The following is an 18,100-nucleotide window of genomic DNA, read 5'->3' as shown; positions in this document are numbered from 1 at the left end:
CCTATTCAGACTAAGTATTTTTGAATAAGTAGGCTCAGAAAATGTACAGACATGGCGTTTTGATCCAAGAATCCAAAATGGCATCAAGTCTACAATATCTCTGAAGGAATTCTAACACATGACTTTGAAGATTTAGAAAATGTGAAACACGTAACTTGAGCTAGTCTCACAGTGAACTCATGTGACATACAGGAATAGCTGTTTTGAAACTACCAAAAAACCAGAAGTCACCTGTCTGATGGAAGACAGTGCTTGTCAAGGACACATATTGACTTTTTCTGACAGAATTACAGGTCTTTAGCTTTCCCCCCAAGACATCTGATTTACTACTGTGTGACACTGAGTTATAAAATCTTCCACTGAAGATGCACTAATGTGGCATGCATGAGCTGTTTTTAAGATCTCCTAGGGAGTTAGTTTTTAAAGCATTGCTGTTATCAGAGAGAGAGCAAGAAGCAGACTTCTTTCTACCGTGTTTTCTTCTAGAATTTTTGTGGCTTAGTGGTGTTCAATATTTTTGATCAATAATCTATTCAACACTGCTTCAGCGGTAACATTTGCAGACGACAGAAGCAAGCAGAGCAGCACTACAGCTCACTCACAGCTGGTGTCCTGTCTATTGGCTGCAGCTGCTGTTTTAGTCTATATTCTCTTGTAGTTGTTTTTTACATTACAAATTGGCAAGGTGGAAACTACCTAGCTCCTGTGGACTGAACAAGCAGTGTCATCATTAACAATACCACCTAGCCTGTAGTTTAAAGGTCCTAGTTACTAGAAACTAGAAATCTTTCCCAGGAAAAGCTGAAACATCATCCACTATCACATACTGCTTCAATGGACCAAATTTCTTTTGTAACTACAGAGGATGTTATCTTAAAACAGGACAAGCTAAATAATTAAATAATAAAAATCCTGGGCATCAATGGAGGTGCTTCAGATTTCCACTGGAGTTAAGAACAGAAGAATTTAATCTACTAGGAATTTCTGTGCACAAAGATGTCTTTGTTCCATCTGAGACAGTCATAGGGAAGGAGGAACATCCTGCCGAGTAGATATGCTTACAGACAGAGACAGAATCCAAGAGCCACGTATGGACAAATTTAGGAAACAAACCACCGCAAGCACCTGGGACCACTGTGCACTCCAGGGTCATCACAACCAAAGCAGATCTCCACTGGAGTTTCATTTGAAGGATAACTAGGAATGAATCTCAAAGATCACGACCTAAGGTATCCACAGGCTGTTAGGACTGCCATTCAGATGCCTTAACAACTTGCCAGGGCCAAGTTCTAATAGAAGTCTGCTCTATTTCCTCATTTCACTGAAGGATTACATTTTAATACAGAAAGGTCAATTACCTCTCCCTACATGAAGGCACAGAATAAGAGTTCTTGCCTTGAAAGGCCAGTTTCTGACACCCTTGCTGACGGTGGGTAGCACATTCAGAACCGTGATTAACGCCATGGATTTCCTAGGGATTTATGAAATACATAACCCAGCAAAGGGTGTACACGCTCTGGTTTTAACTGAAATCCCAACTGGTGTAGAATTCATTATTTCCAAGACAATGCATATCTATATTGCAATTTTACCAATTACTGTAATTAGGGCATATCTCCTGAAACTACCTCAAAGGTCAGGAACGATGGGTACTGTAACAGCTATGACGTTAGTGCTGTGGTACCATGCACCATTTCCCAGCATAAACACAGTGTAGATTTATGTGTCTTACCTGCTCAGCAGGAACCCCCTTGTATCTTCCCTCCCCTTGCAGTAAGGCTAATTACACACTTTAAATCTTTCCAAATTGGTTTAACAGTATCAGGATACTGTGACACTTTTTGGTACCAATACTGTGAAAGAGTCAAAGGGACTTGCTCATCACTAGCCTCAAGTCTACAGTTAAAAAACAAAGGAAGGAAATAAAACTTTCCCAATCCTTTTTGCTTTACGAGGTTATGTGCTTTCCAGCAGTCCTATTCAATAAAAAGAGAAGGAAAATAAGCTTAACAGTGGGACTCCATCATGCCCTTGCTGTGGGAGTAGGTTTGATCAGTTACTCAGTGCTCTCCTCCCCATTTCTAATTACTTTGTCCTAGTCCAAAATCCACACTTTTTTTATCTGGCTAGGTTATAGTGTAACACATCTCCCAGTTATACCAGAGATACATAAAATCAGTAGCAATGGCCTAAAGGATTATTTCCCTTCTCAGATCTGAAGAGTGCTCACTGTAGGGTTCTGTTTGGATGACACACTGGGTATAAAGAGGAGGCACCTGGACAGAATGTCACTTTGAGGGAAGGCCTTGAAGTATCTGGAAGATATCCCCCTTTGCTAGATTTCACAAAAGCTTCATGTTCTCTCTTAAACACTTTGTCTCGCTGTTAATGATTGGCATGGTCCCAGGATGCAGCTGCCCTGTGGATCTCAGACCATAGCTCATTCCAAGGTGGACAGGGCTTGATTCATTAAAACCATTAAAAGGAGGCTCAGCACTAGAATCAGACTGGGACAAGTGGAGGAATTTAGAAGACCTGTTGTGCCCCTGGCAGCCTGAGTCATTGAGAAAGGAAACGGCTCCCCTGGGTATTAGCTAGAGCTGTACTTCAGCTTCAGGTACAAATGTGTCTGTCAGCCAAAAAGCGTCTGAAAAAAAAGCTCAGCCAAAAGGCAGCAATGGCATAGATCACTACTGCCAGGTCTGTATGGGGTGCACATTTCTGAAACAGCAGAGATGACAGAAACATCTTTAGAAACAGACTGTCTGGTTACCTGAGGTTTTGATGAAAGGGCAGGAGAAGGGATGAGGAAAGGTTTGTGATTCCAATGGAATATGGAGAAGAAGTGTTTCTCCTTTCTGACCAGCATCAATTAGATCTTGCCTGGGTTTAACTTGCAGGCAGCTGCTTTTAATCCAAAAATTAATTTCCTGTAGGCATTTTACTGCTGTGCATAACAAAGATTTTGCTTAGAAATGGCAGGAATGGACTGTGCATGGCAAAGGTTGGCTCTGCAGGGCTAAAATGAATTAAATGGCACAGTAATTACATTTGCCCCTACAGTCAATCCTGGGGTCTTAATTTAGATGAGCTCTTACTGAAGTCAGAAACTTCTGCCCCAGACCAAATGAGTAAAGCCCCTGCATGTGGCCACACTTAACCAGAGCGCACAACCTATTGTTAATTTGATAATGATATCTGCATTTTACTTACCTGTGAATATAACAGTGTTCAAACTAGATTTTCCCCATAACTCCATAAAATGAACCACATCCCCAAATCTAAGAGAGGGATGTCCAGTGAACACAACACATGGCTGCTTGAAGTCATTGCTGAAGTCTCCATGGATGCTGGGATAATGTTTCAATTTGTTTGTCTGAATGAGCTGAAATAAAAACAAAAATCCAGACATTACAAACTTTTCATGCCTCTGTGCTCTGTAGTTCAGTGTGTCTATTTACATGAGATTATAAATATTCTACAGTTCATTTCTAATTCATCACAGAGTCCCTTCCTGCATATCCCCTAGATTTTCCAACGGAGTTAGTCATGACTGTCCTAAATGTTATGAAAAGGAAGTCAGAGCACGGGGCCAGGTGCCTCCAAGTCCTTACTCTCATTTCTTTGGTACCAGCAGTACGGTAACTGAGAGGAAACTGCAAATACTCCCTGCTTAGAGTTTCCTGGAGTGAACAGAGTGCTCAGCTGCCAAATTCAAAATAAGCTACAGTTTCCCATTTGCCATGTCTACAAAGACCTCTGGGCACTGATGTTTAACCTGGTTTTCTTGCATCACAGTAGTACCAGGTAATTTTGCCTTCAGCAGTATGTTGCTATGAGTTTCATTGGTATAACGGGTTCGCACAAAATCAAGTCTTCTGAAAAAACATACGAAAGAACAGACTGACTTGCCCTTCCTTAACTATTGCTGAAATTAGTAATAACAATGAACTAAGAGCAATAAGAAGTACTTGTCACTAGAGCTGGCAAACAGAGCATAATCAACCATGCATATGGAACAGATTTCTTTATTAAGATGGGGAATTTTATTTAACAAGGCACTTTTTGAAGAAGAATTTTGCTTTATGTCTCCTGCCACTGTTTTCTAATCGGCAAAGCAACGTTCAACTTAAAAAGCAATTTAATAGACTAATCTGCTAAGCATTTTCATACAGTATTTTGCAAGTATTTTCTTGGAAGGTATATGCTTCCAACCCCAGCCTGAATATAACTGTAAATACAGTTTTCTTAAAAAGTATGCAATTTACGACAATGAAATCACACACTGAACAACTAGGAACATACATGGATACGTGGAAATAAAAGAGTGTGAAAGAGGGGAACAGTACTTCCTTTGTCAGCCAGTTTTTAAAGGAGGTGGGACTGTTCAAAGATCTCTCCATACTTTGCTGTCTCCTGCCAGGCATTGCAAGGTTGCTCAAAACACAGAATTCCCATATGCAAGGTTCAGCAACATGTTTCTGCAGCTGTTGTGCCGTGAAACCCCAGACGATACGACTAATTAGCAAACAGCATGCTCTTCACTACATGTCATAACACGATGTGTGCATGATGCTTTTCTAGCAGAACACTCTGCCACTCAGGATGTTCCTCTTCATTGTAACATATTTGATTTTCAAAAGAGGAACCAATAAAGAACCTTACAATAAGCAACTCTTCTGGTCTCTCAAAGCTGTAATTCATCTTTTCAGATTCTCTTCTATTTGTTACTTTTTACCATGGGAGATCTAACTCAAGGTAGTGTGCCTACATGAAAAGGAACAGAAAGCTGAGAATTGTGATGCTTCTGTAAGCCTCTTAGCAACTTACACACAACAAAGCACTTCAGAACTTAAGGTTATTACACAATTAGGTTCTTAATTGAATTTAGCATCACTGAACAAAAGTATCAACCCTACTCAACGTCTAGCTGTCACTGCCTAAAGATATGCTTTGGTGCTACAACAGGCAATGTGCAAACTTATCCTCAATACCCTTTCAATAACAGAAAGTTGGCTGCACATAGGTGCCAATATTTATATCTTTCTCCCTTGCTTCCTCGAGTTTGGTCTCCTTCAAGTTCCTAACCACAAATATTTTGCTGCCATTTTGCATTTGACTTCCCACACATCCTGTTTATAACTGCTGTGCAATAGCTAGAAGGCTGTCATAGAATGGGATTGGTATCATTCTTTCTGGGGTTTGACCTAAGATGGAAACTGTAGGTGGACACAGCCTGTTATTTCCATGGGGATCCTTGGATCATGGAGGAAGTAGCTAGGGGACTACACTTTCTGCAGCTTACTAGTAATATCAAATTTCTATTTAATCTTCAAGAGGGAAATTTGAAAAAAACCATCCAATAACGGCTCTGGCAGTTAATATGCACTGAATCTTGAAAACATTTCTGCAATTAAGACTGGTAAAGATTTCTGATTAACACATCTGGAGTGCAATATTTAGAATCTAAACTTAGCTTCAGTAATAAAAACTGCAGTTTAGCAGACAATGGGCAGAACAAATTTGATCCCATAAAATACTGACATTTAAAAGACTGGCTAGGAAATGGTCCCATGAAGCTTTTCCCTGTTGTTTTGGGGTGGTTTTTTTTAGGGAAGCCAAAAGCTCAAAACTGAAGTTACAAAAGCAGTTTCAATTGGGTAAACAGGAAGAAGGGGACAATTTCTACTTCAAATATTAAATGCAATATGTGACATTCCAGCGCAAAACTTTGTCAGGGACCAGCAAATAGTGAAGTGAAAGACATATCTACAGCTAGCATTTATGTAACACACTTCTGAAATCACAAACTGTTCTTCCAGCATCCTGTTTCACATGTTCCTTAAGATTATATATATTTGTATACAGTAGCATTCAAATCTTTGCTAGGATGTGACAGCAGCACTCTCTGTGCAAAAGCATTCTCAACAGCCTATTTCACTGCTATACCTATACAAATGTTCATTGTTGATAAACATAAAAGCTGTATTCTCTTCAAAACATTATGGAAGCTTCAAATGCCTTCCTATTACTTTGTAAAGGGACACAGGATCTCTAATTCAGTTTTCAGGACCTTGGGTTTTGTCTGTGTTATTCTTTTTAATAATTTCTTTTTTATTTCCAGCAACAAAACATCTAGCATAACACTGGGGTACGCTACTTCTAACTGAGGTTCTAACTCAGGAGGGAAAAGGGACACATATTGAATCCTCAGCACCATGTCCTGAGGTACTGTGATTTTTTTTATCTTTTCATCTTGGAAGATCTTTTCTGGGAAGTCTACTGAAGCTCGGTACCTTAGCTCACAATCTCCAATTCTCACAGCTGGACATAGGAGTGAAAGGCTACAAAAACAAGTTTAGAGGCATTCTACTCACTCCAGTGATAAAGCAGGTGGTAGATTTTAGTGTCTAGAGCAAAGTCTTTTCTAATTACCCAATCAAAAATACATGGAACTGAACTTGCAAAACAGGTCCAACAAAATTTCACAAATCATTAAGGGGACTACATTTGTAATGATTTATACAGGTCTTTTATAGATCTGCAGATGAGCTGGGTTGTATAAGGACAACAGTTATTACTGTGTCATGTTCAGATCTCCAACCTGTACCAAGCTTGGGCCAAAACCAATGCCTGGCATTTAGCCAACCAATACTTTTCAAACAGGACTGGTTTCTGGAAACCAGAAACAACACTCAGAGCATCCTTCTACAGAAACAACCATTATTGACTGAAAGCTTGAGAGAGAGGATGGTAAAGTACTGAACTAAGACTGAGGAGAGCTGTGGTTTTTTTAAATCCCAAATGGTTATGCTTCCCTTCAAAGTGGTAGACTTGATTTACAGGGTCAGCAACTGCTGCTATAAACAGGATAAATCTCCAGAGCCTTTGTGTACCCTTTACTGAAGTAAGCCAAAATACACTGCTATTTACTCTGTGTGTGTTTGTGTGTCTGTGTGTTCTGTACCCAGAATTTTTAACAGATGTGGTTCTTATCAGTGAATGAGTGATGAGTTTATTACTTCACCTCCCTCATCCCCTTTGTAAGACCAACACTAACAGGGGCCTAATTCTATATAATACTATAAGACAAAACATAATACTATACCATCACCTGGTTCCAGGTATTTATTGCTTTGAATGTGTTACGCAGGAACTGGTATACGGAGGAGGGAATCAAAGACAACGAAGACAAATGCTAGTATTTAAGGGCACAGAATCAATATTACTCCCACCCTGGCTATTTTTTGAGTCAGAAAAAGAGGCTTTTCATAGCCATTTCTCTTAGATGTTGCTAACAGAATCCTTAATAAGAGGACAGTAAATCCAAATTCTTCCTCCACTAGCAAATACTGATCAATATAAATTACCTCTCAAATTTTTCTGTTACAGACATTTAGATAGGTCTGGATTCACTTATCTTATTGCCTGAAACCATCTATGTAAAGATTGAGCAGAAAGGAAAAGAACGGAAAGCTTCTCATTTTGCCTTGCTAGAACAATTCAACTATTCATTTATAAAGTCTCTACCTCCACAAAAGGGATGGTGCAGAGTGTGCAATCCATGGTTCCTGTTAAAATGGTCGGGGAGATGGCTAATTCCTCACCTGTGGTTGTGTTAGGATGGGACATTCCCATGTGCTCAAGGAATTTGGTAAAACACCACAAGTTGGTTCTGGGATACCAGAATTAACATTTCTAAACAAAACAAATTACTGATTTATGCTACACAGCATTTCAGCTAGGCATTGTGGAGCTTAAATCTAAGCCTATTTGGACAGTTGATCCCAGAATGTAATTGATACGGTGTCTTGGAAGCGAAAGCCATCACCTCCCTCGGCCAGCCTGCTGTATTCACAGGCATTTGGAAACTCCAGTTTCTAACTTTGCAGAAGCTTCCAGTGTTACTTCAGTTTGAGCTTCTTCTCTCTTCCCCATCACAACAATGGCTGGTAAAAAACTGAATTGCCTCTTTTGTTTAACCTTAGGGGAGACCCATCCACAGAGTGACCCCTCCCTTTCCTAACTGACCATTTCTCCACTCCAAATCCCCAGTTTTCCTCCTGAGAAATCACTGGCTGGAATGTAGAGCAGTCCGGCTTCAGATCCTAACTCCCTTCAACACAGTCACAGCAACTCTTACCCCAGCGATCACAGAGAAATGCCTCTAAAAAGAAGCTCTTTTAGCTTGTGCACTGCTAAAAGGCTGCAGATGACATTTCAAAAGCTTGTGCAAAAATCTGGACACTCCATTCATATTAACTTTAGTAGGAATTGATGTCCAAATCCATGCCTACAAGCCTGAAGCACTTTAGCCCACATTCCTTGCTCATAACAGAGGGAAAGTATATTCCCTGTTCACTTGGAGCGGATGTTAGGAAACAAACTGCCACCCCAGAAAAATTGTACGCAGTGATTGTGAGGGAGGAAATATCATGAACACCTACTACTACATTAAAGTGGAACTAACAAGGAGGGAGTAGAAGTGTTTTGGGTTCTCTGCAGAGTTGAACAGTGTGTCTGGTTTTATTCAACACAGCAGAGCAAGGAATGAGTTCAAAACAGGTGACATAAATCAAACACATGGAAAATTTCCATGCAAAGAGAAAGAAAAAGCTTCAAACAACTTAGTATAGAGAAAAGAGTAAGACAAAATAAAAATAATAATAGATACTTTTACTTATCCTCTTGTAACAATAATAAAGGGATAGTTAAGTGAAATGGAAAATACAATCATAACTGATTAAAGGAAGTACACGCTCTTTTATACTATGCACCAGGCACCAGTGAAACTCATTGCTACAAGACACTACATCAACAATTTGGGGGATTTTTTGCCTTGTTTGTTTTTAAATCTTGCTGTTTATACAACTCACAGGAACACTGAATTTCAGGACCAGACAGTATGCTGGGCTCGACTTGTTCCGTAGATAATTAGGAGCTTATTTCCTGGCCTGTCCCTTTCTGATGTATCATGCCAGGCATGTTATTAATGCTTGCTAATAACTAAGAGGCATGTCTGAGTAATTCCCTATTTTCTTCCAACAATTGAGCAGCTAAGCACATCTTTTCATGATGGGCAATTTCCGTACAGGTTACATTGCACAAGCCTACCATTACTTTGAAAAAAATAAGGCAATTCTCCACTAACAACCTATCCAATAGAAATGATCATTCAATGTCTGTTTCTGATGCTCATTAAAAATTCCCTTAAGTGCTAGTAAGCAGAGCTCCTGATTGTGAGGTTGTGGAGTCACAGATTTAAAAAGAGTGTTTACCTAAGACAAAAAGGCTGGCTGCTGATTAAGGCTCTAACTTAGTAACTGGAAGCCTTGAGTCCAAGTCCTCCTAGACTGATGGTACGGCCATGGACAGGTTATTCAGGCCAGGTCTGTATTAAGACCATTTTGCTTGGTAAAATTACACCAAAGCATCATAGTAGCTAAGCCTACAGTGGACACTCTTTGCACAGGCATAACAGGGTTTTTGCCAGGGAATAAATAATACGTTTGTTAAAGATTGTACTGAAAAGAGTTTATATAGATGTTTCACATTATATGAGTTACATATACAGTGTCAGCTGCAAGATTTTGCCCCCTTTCTGTTCATACTGTTTGTTCCAACTCTGTATATCACAGAAGAAAAAGAAAGCCAGCTCCTCTCTCATGCCTTAGAAAAAGTAAGCATTATGACAGCATTAAACCATAACCAGCTGTAGGTACCACTAAAACTGGAATGCAGCCCAAGGCAGTGAGAATTACATGAGCAAAAGGATGACAGTAGCTGTCCCTCACAGGACAGCAATAAGGAATCAAAGGCACGTGCTGAGCACTGCGTACCTGACATGAACATATTGGTGCTGTGTTGGTGAGCATGGGTGTCTTGCATGTCAGTCATCTATATAAATCTCAATATGCTTTGATTGGTTAAACCCAAACTAAACCAAATAATGAATCTTACAGAATGGAAAGGAGCAATCTGATCAGGCATTCTCAAGTGTGTCTAAACTTCAGTGATTTATGACCATAGGAAAAGCACCAAATGAAATAGCAGCCTCAGTCTTTCTTTACCTGGGTATTACTTTGTCTTGGTTTTGCTATTAAGCCAGGCTTTTGAAAGAGTGTTGCTGTATGCCTAGGGCTGCTGCCTCCCACCATACAAACTGGTTTTGCAGAACAGCCAGTATGTACCAGGAATCAACAATGAAGAGACTCGTTTAGTCCATCACCCGGTGGGGGTAGTGCAGGTTGCTCTGCTTCCCAGTGTTTACTCCACTTTCCAGTGTTTATACAGCAGCTCTAAGTGAACACCCAAACACACAATCTAAGCTGTGTTACACAACTTACTGTGAAATGTGCAGTACTTACTTCAGATGGCAGCTCAGTCTGAAATGCCTAAAGGCTACAGACATTTCATAGTTTGGGAGCCACAAGGATGTGCATACCAAGTATATCTTGTCATTTAGCACATTTAAGGCAACCCTTAGGCAAAAATGCAAGAAGCCTAAGAATGTCTTCCTATTGATGATCTAGATCATGGATCTAGATAAAGCTGTTTGTGCATCTCATGATAAAATGTCCCTAGCTTTGTGGGTCATAACCTGTATGATTTGGCCTCGTCAACCAAAGCCTGTACCCGTAACAAGCACACTACTACCTCTGTGCACTACATTTTGTCACAAGGAGACTGATCTGTTATCTACTGCTGTGAGTTCTTTCCTAGATAATTACCTTGATCTACACATGAAGCACAGAGGAATGTCTCAACAGCTAAACAATAATTTGACAAAATGTCATTATCAACAGGCCTCTGGAGAATATAAAATATCCTAAAAATTAGAGGAGACAGTTATCAGTCCATAAACACAAATACCCATCATATAAAATGGATTAATTAATCCAGTCTTCGACAGCTGCATGTTTGGCTTCTCTTTTTTGGAAGGACTTTCACTTAAACCTGCCAGTTCCAGTGCATATTGTGAACTAAAATTTTGAAGCAATGTCTTTGGTAGAATACAGGCTGTCAGTGAAACCAGTGACACAGTGGATCCACAAGGACACCCCAGAAAGCAGAGGGGTATGGGAAATCAGAAAGCATAGCCAGCAGCATGGCTAGTCTTGCACGCAGAGATCAGGCTTTGGAATTGATTTATCGGGGTGAATGAATTTTTTGGTTACAAAACTAGTGGTGAATAGGTGACTTGCCCTGCAGTCTGCATTGTTCTTGGTAACAGATTGTACATAATTCACTGTGCATCCTGCCTGAAATGCATTCCAAGCATCTGGAAAGAGTAAGGGCTTCTGGTCAGATCCTACTTCCAAAAATGCCTTTGAAACACCTACAGATGACATATATGATGGGCAACAGCAATTTCCAGAACAAGTCCCTGGATGAGATATCTCAGAGGAGGAAAAAAAAACAACCAACCAACAATGCCTGAAAAAGCTTTTAATCCCTGGACTCTTAAACCTGCAATGGCCACTTTGCACATCTCATCAAACAGTTTTGACCACAGGAACTAAAAGAGACAGTTTTCTGAGCCTGCATGCCCTAAATGGCTCACTGTCTCGCAAGAGTAGGATTTAGCCAAAATTATTTCTCAGTCCCATTTCTTCCTTTCCCAGCCTGCCTCTCATTTACTTCAGTGGGAAATCTACCTGTTCCCAGTGGAAAAAGTAAGATTGCCTTTCTTGATATGTGAGATAACTCTGAAGGCATGAGTTATGCCACATTTATTTAATGTTTGGTTGGCTAAAACTTCCCCTCAAATTATTTTGTTGCAGGGAATATCCCCTCAACATATGTTAGAGGGAGATTCCCCCTAAAGATAGGAATCTGATTCCTCTTTGCTTCACTAAGATGCTAGCTCAAGTAATTTCATTTAAAATTGCCAGTGACGGCACTCAGTGCTGCAGCTTTAACTTTTTTATATCAAACCTCTCTTTCAAGATACCATTTCTCCTGCAGCAGACAACATGGTGCCTATTTCAGCTAGGGAGTTAGGAGCTAGGATGACTAAGCTGTCTCTGATAACAAGCTCTTAGTTTTACAGACTTTGAAATAAACTGCTTGGACAAAGGGAACATTCGTGGTTGCAGTCCGATAAGAGCAAACATTCAACCATGTGTATGCCAGATAGCCTTCTGCGGGGGAAGAAGTAAAACAGGCGAGCATATGTAAGTTATATGCTGAAATAAACATCATGATAATTTTTGAGTTGAGGGAACACCATCATTCATTCCTCCCCCAGACTCCCAAATTAATCACAGAAAGCAAAGGGAAAAAAACCAACCAACCCCAAACTTGTATGAATAATGACACAAAACTATTAAAAAGCTTCAGAAGCATTCATCATAAAAACAACAGCCACACAGGACTGTTCCAGAAACCCTCTCACTCTGTGATCTTAGCAAACAGTAAGACCATGGTTTCCTTACCTCAGCATGGGGAAAAGGAGGTTCTGGAAGATATACCTTTGTTTGTTTGTTATGACACAACCTTTAAAAGAAAAGGAAAATCAGCTGGGTTAGAGAGGTGCAGAACATCCTGCAGTTATCTGCTGCCATCTACTGTTAAACTTTTTCTGGAGAAAGCCACTTCGTATCTGTGGCATCAGGTGCAAAATCACCAATCTGTTTTGTTGCCTCCAGCCTTTCTGTTCCGAGGACCAACACCTACAGGACAGGACAACTCAGTCATAGCGAGATCAGGTAGAGAAGATGCAAGACAGCTGAAAGTAATTTTGTAGACAGTATGTAACAGAACTCCTTTGCTGTTGAAGACAAATTTGTAACTCAACATCCACATCATTTCATAGTCCAGACCTCAGCAGTTTTTGCAAAGCCAAATCACTTGTCAACAGAAAAATTCCACTTGCCTCATCCCACTTCTCAGCAGTGACTTGGTCCTTTTGTTCATTATAATCTAATTCCCCTATGGATTTTATTATTGCAGCTACAATGTCGGTAAACAGCCCCTGACCATGGCATAATGCTCACTGTTACCTGCTGGTTTACATCAATCATTTATTTTTAAAACATAAATATTGAAAGTTGTTGATTAGCTCTAGCCAGACTCCTGATTCATCCTATTACAGAAGTTAAAAAAAGATATTTGTCAGAGGTCTGTGTGATGTTACAATTATCTGTAGTGCCACTGTCCTGGTGGCTTTTTCTGGGAAACACTACCCATCTTGTATTTTCTTCACTTTATTAAAAAGCAATAAGCCTGGGTCAAACTAAATTTGATAAAACGTAAGAGATACTTAAGAGCAGGACATTTCTTTCAGCTGACTAAATAGTAGAATAGGAAGGCTGGAATCCCTGAATTTCAACCCCAGTTCTGACCCCAAACCTCTATTTTACAGATGTTCAACCTCTGCCTCCATTTTCACATAAGTGAAACATTCACCTTACACAGAATTGTTTGGAGATTAGTTAATGTTAGTTTTGACTTTTGAATATAAGCCACTACAGCAAGAAGAACTCAAAAAAACGGTGTCTGAACACTTGGGTGTCTGAATCCTGGCTAGACACAGCAGACAACAACCCAACTGGCACACCTAAGGTCCCTGCTACTTTGACAGTATTATTGTAACAAGAATGAACTATGCAGCTACCACCTCCACTGCTACTGAAATGAAATCACCATGTAAGTACAAACCAAACAATTTTTTAACTATAAACTACGTGAGCCAAAACATACTGGTGAGTACACTGAAGTTTGGCCAGAACACCTAGGCTTGATTTTCCTACTGTTGTGTAGAGTAGCGTGATTAAAATTCACCAGATTTCAATCCTCTTTACAATTCTCCCAAGGGATCAATTCACATAAGATTTCCAGGACCTCTCTCTTCATTCCTGAACTCCAAACTTAAAAAATCTGGAGCGGAAGAAAGGAAGGAAAAAGTTAACTTACTCTATTTAATAACCTAGTGGAGCACGTCTCCATTTGTAAGAATTTAGGAACAGTTACAAGTGTTTGGGTTCTCCTTTGCATGGCTCAGAATCACAGAATGGTTGAGGCTGGAAGGGACCTCTTGTGATCATTTAGTCCAAGCCCCTGCTCAAGCATCATCAGCTAGAGCAGGTCATCCAGGACTGCGTCCAGCTGGGTTTTGGTGTCTCCATAGAGACTCCACAACCTCTCTGCACAACCTGTTCCCATGTTTGACCACCCTCACAGTAAAAAAAAGTGTGTTTCTTTTGTTCAGATGGAATTTCATGTGTTTTTATTTGTGCCTCTTGTTCTGTCAGTGGGTTCTACTGAGAAGAGTGTGGCTCCCTCATCCTCACTTCTTCCCATCAGGTATTTCTATACATTGATAAGATCTCCCCCAAGCCTTCTGTTCTCCAGGCTGAAGAGTCCCAGCTCTCTCAGCCTCTCCTCATCTTTGTGGCCCTGTGCTGGCCTTGCTCCAGTAAGCTCATATCATTCTTGTACTGGGGAGCCCAGAACCAGATACAGCACTCTCCATGTAGCCTCACCAGTGCTGAGCAGAGAAGGATCTCCTTCCCTGACCTGCTGGCAGTGCTCTGCCTAATGCAGCCTAGGATACTGTTGGCTTTTTTTTGGCCATGAAAATACATTGCTGGCTCAGCAAAATTAAGCCTGAAAAAATCTATTTTGCTTATACAGGGAGACTATCGTATAGTTTTGGGGGCACTGGATAAGGCGTGCAAACAGGCACAGCTAAAATTCACTCAAGTCAGGTGCATATTTAATCATCAGTGCAAGTACCAAAAAGGACAGATTGAGTTTGTACATTCTATAGGAAATTACGCTTCCCTAATTATAGAACATCTACTTACACACGCACGCACACCCTTGTGACTCAAGAAACGTGTTCACAATTCAAATCAAGTATATATTAGAATATGTCAAGTAGAGATAACCTGCATATATCTATTTACCATAGCTAAGTGCGTGAATTGAGGGTGATGAAGCAGCCCTTTAACACCTACCATTCAGCAAAGATCTGGGAGAACTCAAGGGAACTGTTGGCAACAGGTGAGATGAAATAAAAAGGGACATTGGAGAGTCCAGCAGAGTCAATATACTGATACAGGCACTCCAGCAGATCGTATATTACTCCAGAGGGGTAACAGGGAACCAGCACATTTCCTCCATTCCGGACAGTCATAGCTAAAAGAGCGAGAAAGTAAAAATCAATTAGCAGGGTTCATATTTAAAGTTTTTAATACAATTCCTTTAATCCAAATATTACATAAGGTATAGAAAGAAGATATTGCATGAATAAGCAGAACACATTATGCATACGAATTGGAAGGAACACTTCTGATCGTTAAATACATTTATTTACTGCCTTCTCCAGGCTTAGTGGAGTGAACGATTATACTCCATTAGCGGGGGGGGGGGGGGGGGGGGGGGGGGGGGGGCACATAACAGACTGAGCACATGCAAAACTCTTGACACGAGAGGGCGGTCTTGCACTGGCACATGAGGATAAATGAGTGACACAAAACACCTTACCATCAAAATAAACCCTGCTCCATCTATTAGCTGTCCACCAGAGGGGAAGGACAACAGTTCACAGGGCTTAGCTGAAAGCACTACACATGGTAAACTGTTCTGTGCTCAGTTTTCAGTGCTCTACATGAAAGGCTGAAGATGTGGTTGTTTCAAACAGCCCTCAAAGGTAGAAGTGTGTGGTGGAGTGTTTCTCCTTTTTAAAAGCTCTAAATATTTCTGTCCTTTCAATATAACAAGAACAATTTAAAACCTCTGTGAATTGTAGACAGCATGGGACTAGAGAAAAATGAAGAAAAGAAAAAATAGGTTTACTCTGTAATTGAAACAGATTTGAGTACAACAGCAAAAGCAAGTACAGAGCATATACTTTGTTCTTTTGGCAGAATTAATTACAAACATGCTGTACCTTATGGGAAAATGGAAATATTTTGTCCAGCTCACTGAGCAATTGGTGCCTTACTAGGATTTCATCTGTGGTCGTGGAGTAAAACCATCTACTGATGTTAATTGCAGTGCAGCAGCAGTAACATTATGCATCAAGGCATTACACAAAAAGCTGTGGAAGAGCCTGAAAACATATATTACACCCTGCCATAATCAATTCCTTGACTTCAATTTATTGACAAGCTTTGATAGGGTATGGATTTAGCACATTAAGGGTCTTTTTGCCCCACCTACATGCTCAAGGGAGATTTTTATGGCTGAATATTTAAAGGTTTTATGGAGTTTAGGGAAATGCATGGACTCTGTAGTAGGATTTTTCACACGCATTTGGGTGCTTAACTCCTTTTAGCAGTCAGTGCCTATTTCACACTGCTGTCAACAACAACTGGTGGTCAAAGACACCTTCTGTATCAGTTATTAAATGCAGCGTAGTGGGTTTATTACCTAGGTTTTCTCTGGGTCACATACAAAACTATACCATGAAAATATTTGTGAATATGAATAGCAATACTTTACATTTTTCTAGAATGTGAGATATTAGAAAACATCCCAGCAATGTGTTATATTATCCCTCTTACATGGGTAAGGCTAAACTATCCCATCTGTAAACAGGATGTGAAGAGAGGAATGAGGAGATTACAAACGATATTTTCAAAGCCATCTGGGAGCTGAAAGTTAAGCCTCTGGCTCCAGGATCAGAATTTGCCATTGCTTCATTATGCACCCAAAAACTCTGCAAAGAGGAAAGATAAGTACCTATAATCACAGCAGCAAGAATGCTGCATGGGCCAGAGACAGGGAGCATTAGTGATAAGTGGAAAATGCTACAGAAAGGGCCATGTCTGCAGCTCTGTCTCTGCTCTGAACAAAGATACTGGCTGAAACACCAAGGTGTGTGTCTCCATGAAACAGGTTCCTTTTTCTTTCACTCTGGCACCAACTACCTTCACCTGGTTAAGACGAATGGCTCCCTCCTCCCTCCGAGGAGGCAGAAGGAAGAGCTTTCATCTAAAGATGGGCTGGTTAAAGAATTTGTCCAGGCCTTGAAAAACTGTGTTTCATTCCTAAGCCTCAGAGTTTGAATTCACAGCTCTCCCTTCCCTGCAGCCATTGGCTTGCTATGGGAACCTCAAGCCTCTTCTGTTGAAAACAACCAGAAGTTCAAGATTCCTGGGGCCACAGAGAAAATAACAGAGGGTAAGGTCTTGGAGAAGACGCCAACTTGAGTTTCTGTTCCTCTGAAAACCACAGAGCTGGTTACCAATAAGTAATATAAAATCACAACCCAGGGAACGGAGCACTCTTCCAGCCAGCTGCCCTACCCACTAGGCCACCAACCCAGGGCTGCTGGCCCCTTGAATCTCACATTTCTGGCAGCACAGGGATGCACCTTTGTAACTGGCCTGGTGAATACTCCTAGTCACCAGGCCAGGAAAGCCACCACCTCTGACAAAGCTCTGTGTGACAACTTTTCAGTTTAGAATACACTACCCAGTTTCACCGTGCAAGTTTATTTCTAAGTGCTGGGGTCAGCACAGCTGGGCCCTACTTCTTGAGGGTGCTGTTAAGTGGTTCCATAAAGGGATAAGAATTACCTCTGAGCTTCTCCAAAACAGGGATGAAAAACTTTACAAGCATATTGCTTCCCATGCAAGCAGCAGGTCCAATCTGGCTCTCTGCACCACTACGGCAACTTTCTACAGTTGTCAGTAAGAGGACACGTATATTCGAAAGCTGTTTAAAGCCCAATTTATCTCTGTGACTGATGGATGCACTCTCTTGATAAAAGTTGTATAATAATCTTGGCATTTCAAATTTAGTCTCCTTCAGTAGCTCTGTACCAAGTTGTTCAATTTACAACTCACAATGAGATACTTGCTTTTCGAACAGCTGCCACCACAAGGTCAAGTTGGCACCTAAAAAGCAAACTGTGCTCTTTTCTGCTTTATATAAACACATGCACACACACACAGAGGCAGCACCGCACACGCACACAAAATATCACAAACTGTCCCTACAGACAGTCTGGCAATTTTGCTGATGATGCCCAAGGCAATGTAAAAATACAATTGCTTTTCTCGAGCTGCAGAGTGCTGGTGCTGCAGTGCTGAGCACAGAAAAAAGGGGTTTGGGCTAAACTGAGAAGAACTTGGAGATGTGACAA

General features: G+C 40.6%; 1 protein-coding gene across 2 annotated transcripts in view; it reads right to left on the bottom strand.

The window, feature by feature from the left end:
- INTS9 (integrator complex subunit 9) overlaps window positions 1-18,100 on the bottom strand; it is a 70,837-nt gene that overhangs the window by 21,147 nt on the left and 31,590 nt on the right. For both annotated transcript variants that reach the window (XM_049819214.1, XM_049819215.1), the window contains exons 10-12: window positions 14,964-15,144; window positions 12,438-12,498; window positions 3,214-3,385 (exon numbers count right to left, since the gene is read on the bottom strand). In XM_049819214.1, the coding sequence (XP_049675171.1) occupies window positions 3,214-3,385; window positions 12,438-12,498; window positions 14,964-15,144 (414 nt within the window). The remainder of the gene's footprint in view (window positions 1-3,213; window positions 3,386-12,437; window positions 12,499-14,963; window positions 15,145-18,100) is intronic.

This window comes from Accipiter gentilis, chromosome 16 (assembly GCF_929443795.1).
Source record: "Accipiter gentilis chromosome 16, bAccGen1.1, whole genome shotgun sequence".
Lineage (NCBI taxonomy): Eukaryota > Metazoa > Chordata > Aves > Accipitriformes > Accipitridae > Astur > Astur gentilis.
The sequence above is the reverse complement of the archived record's forward strand: the minus strand, read 5'-3'. Positions and strand labels throughout refer to the sequence as shown.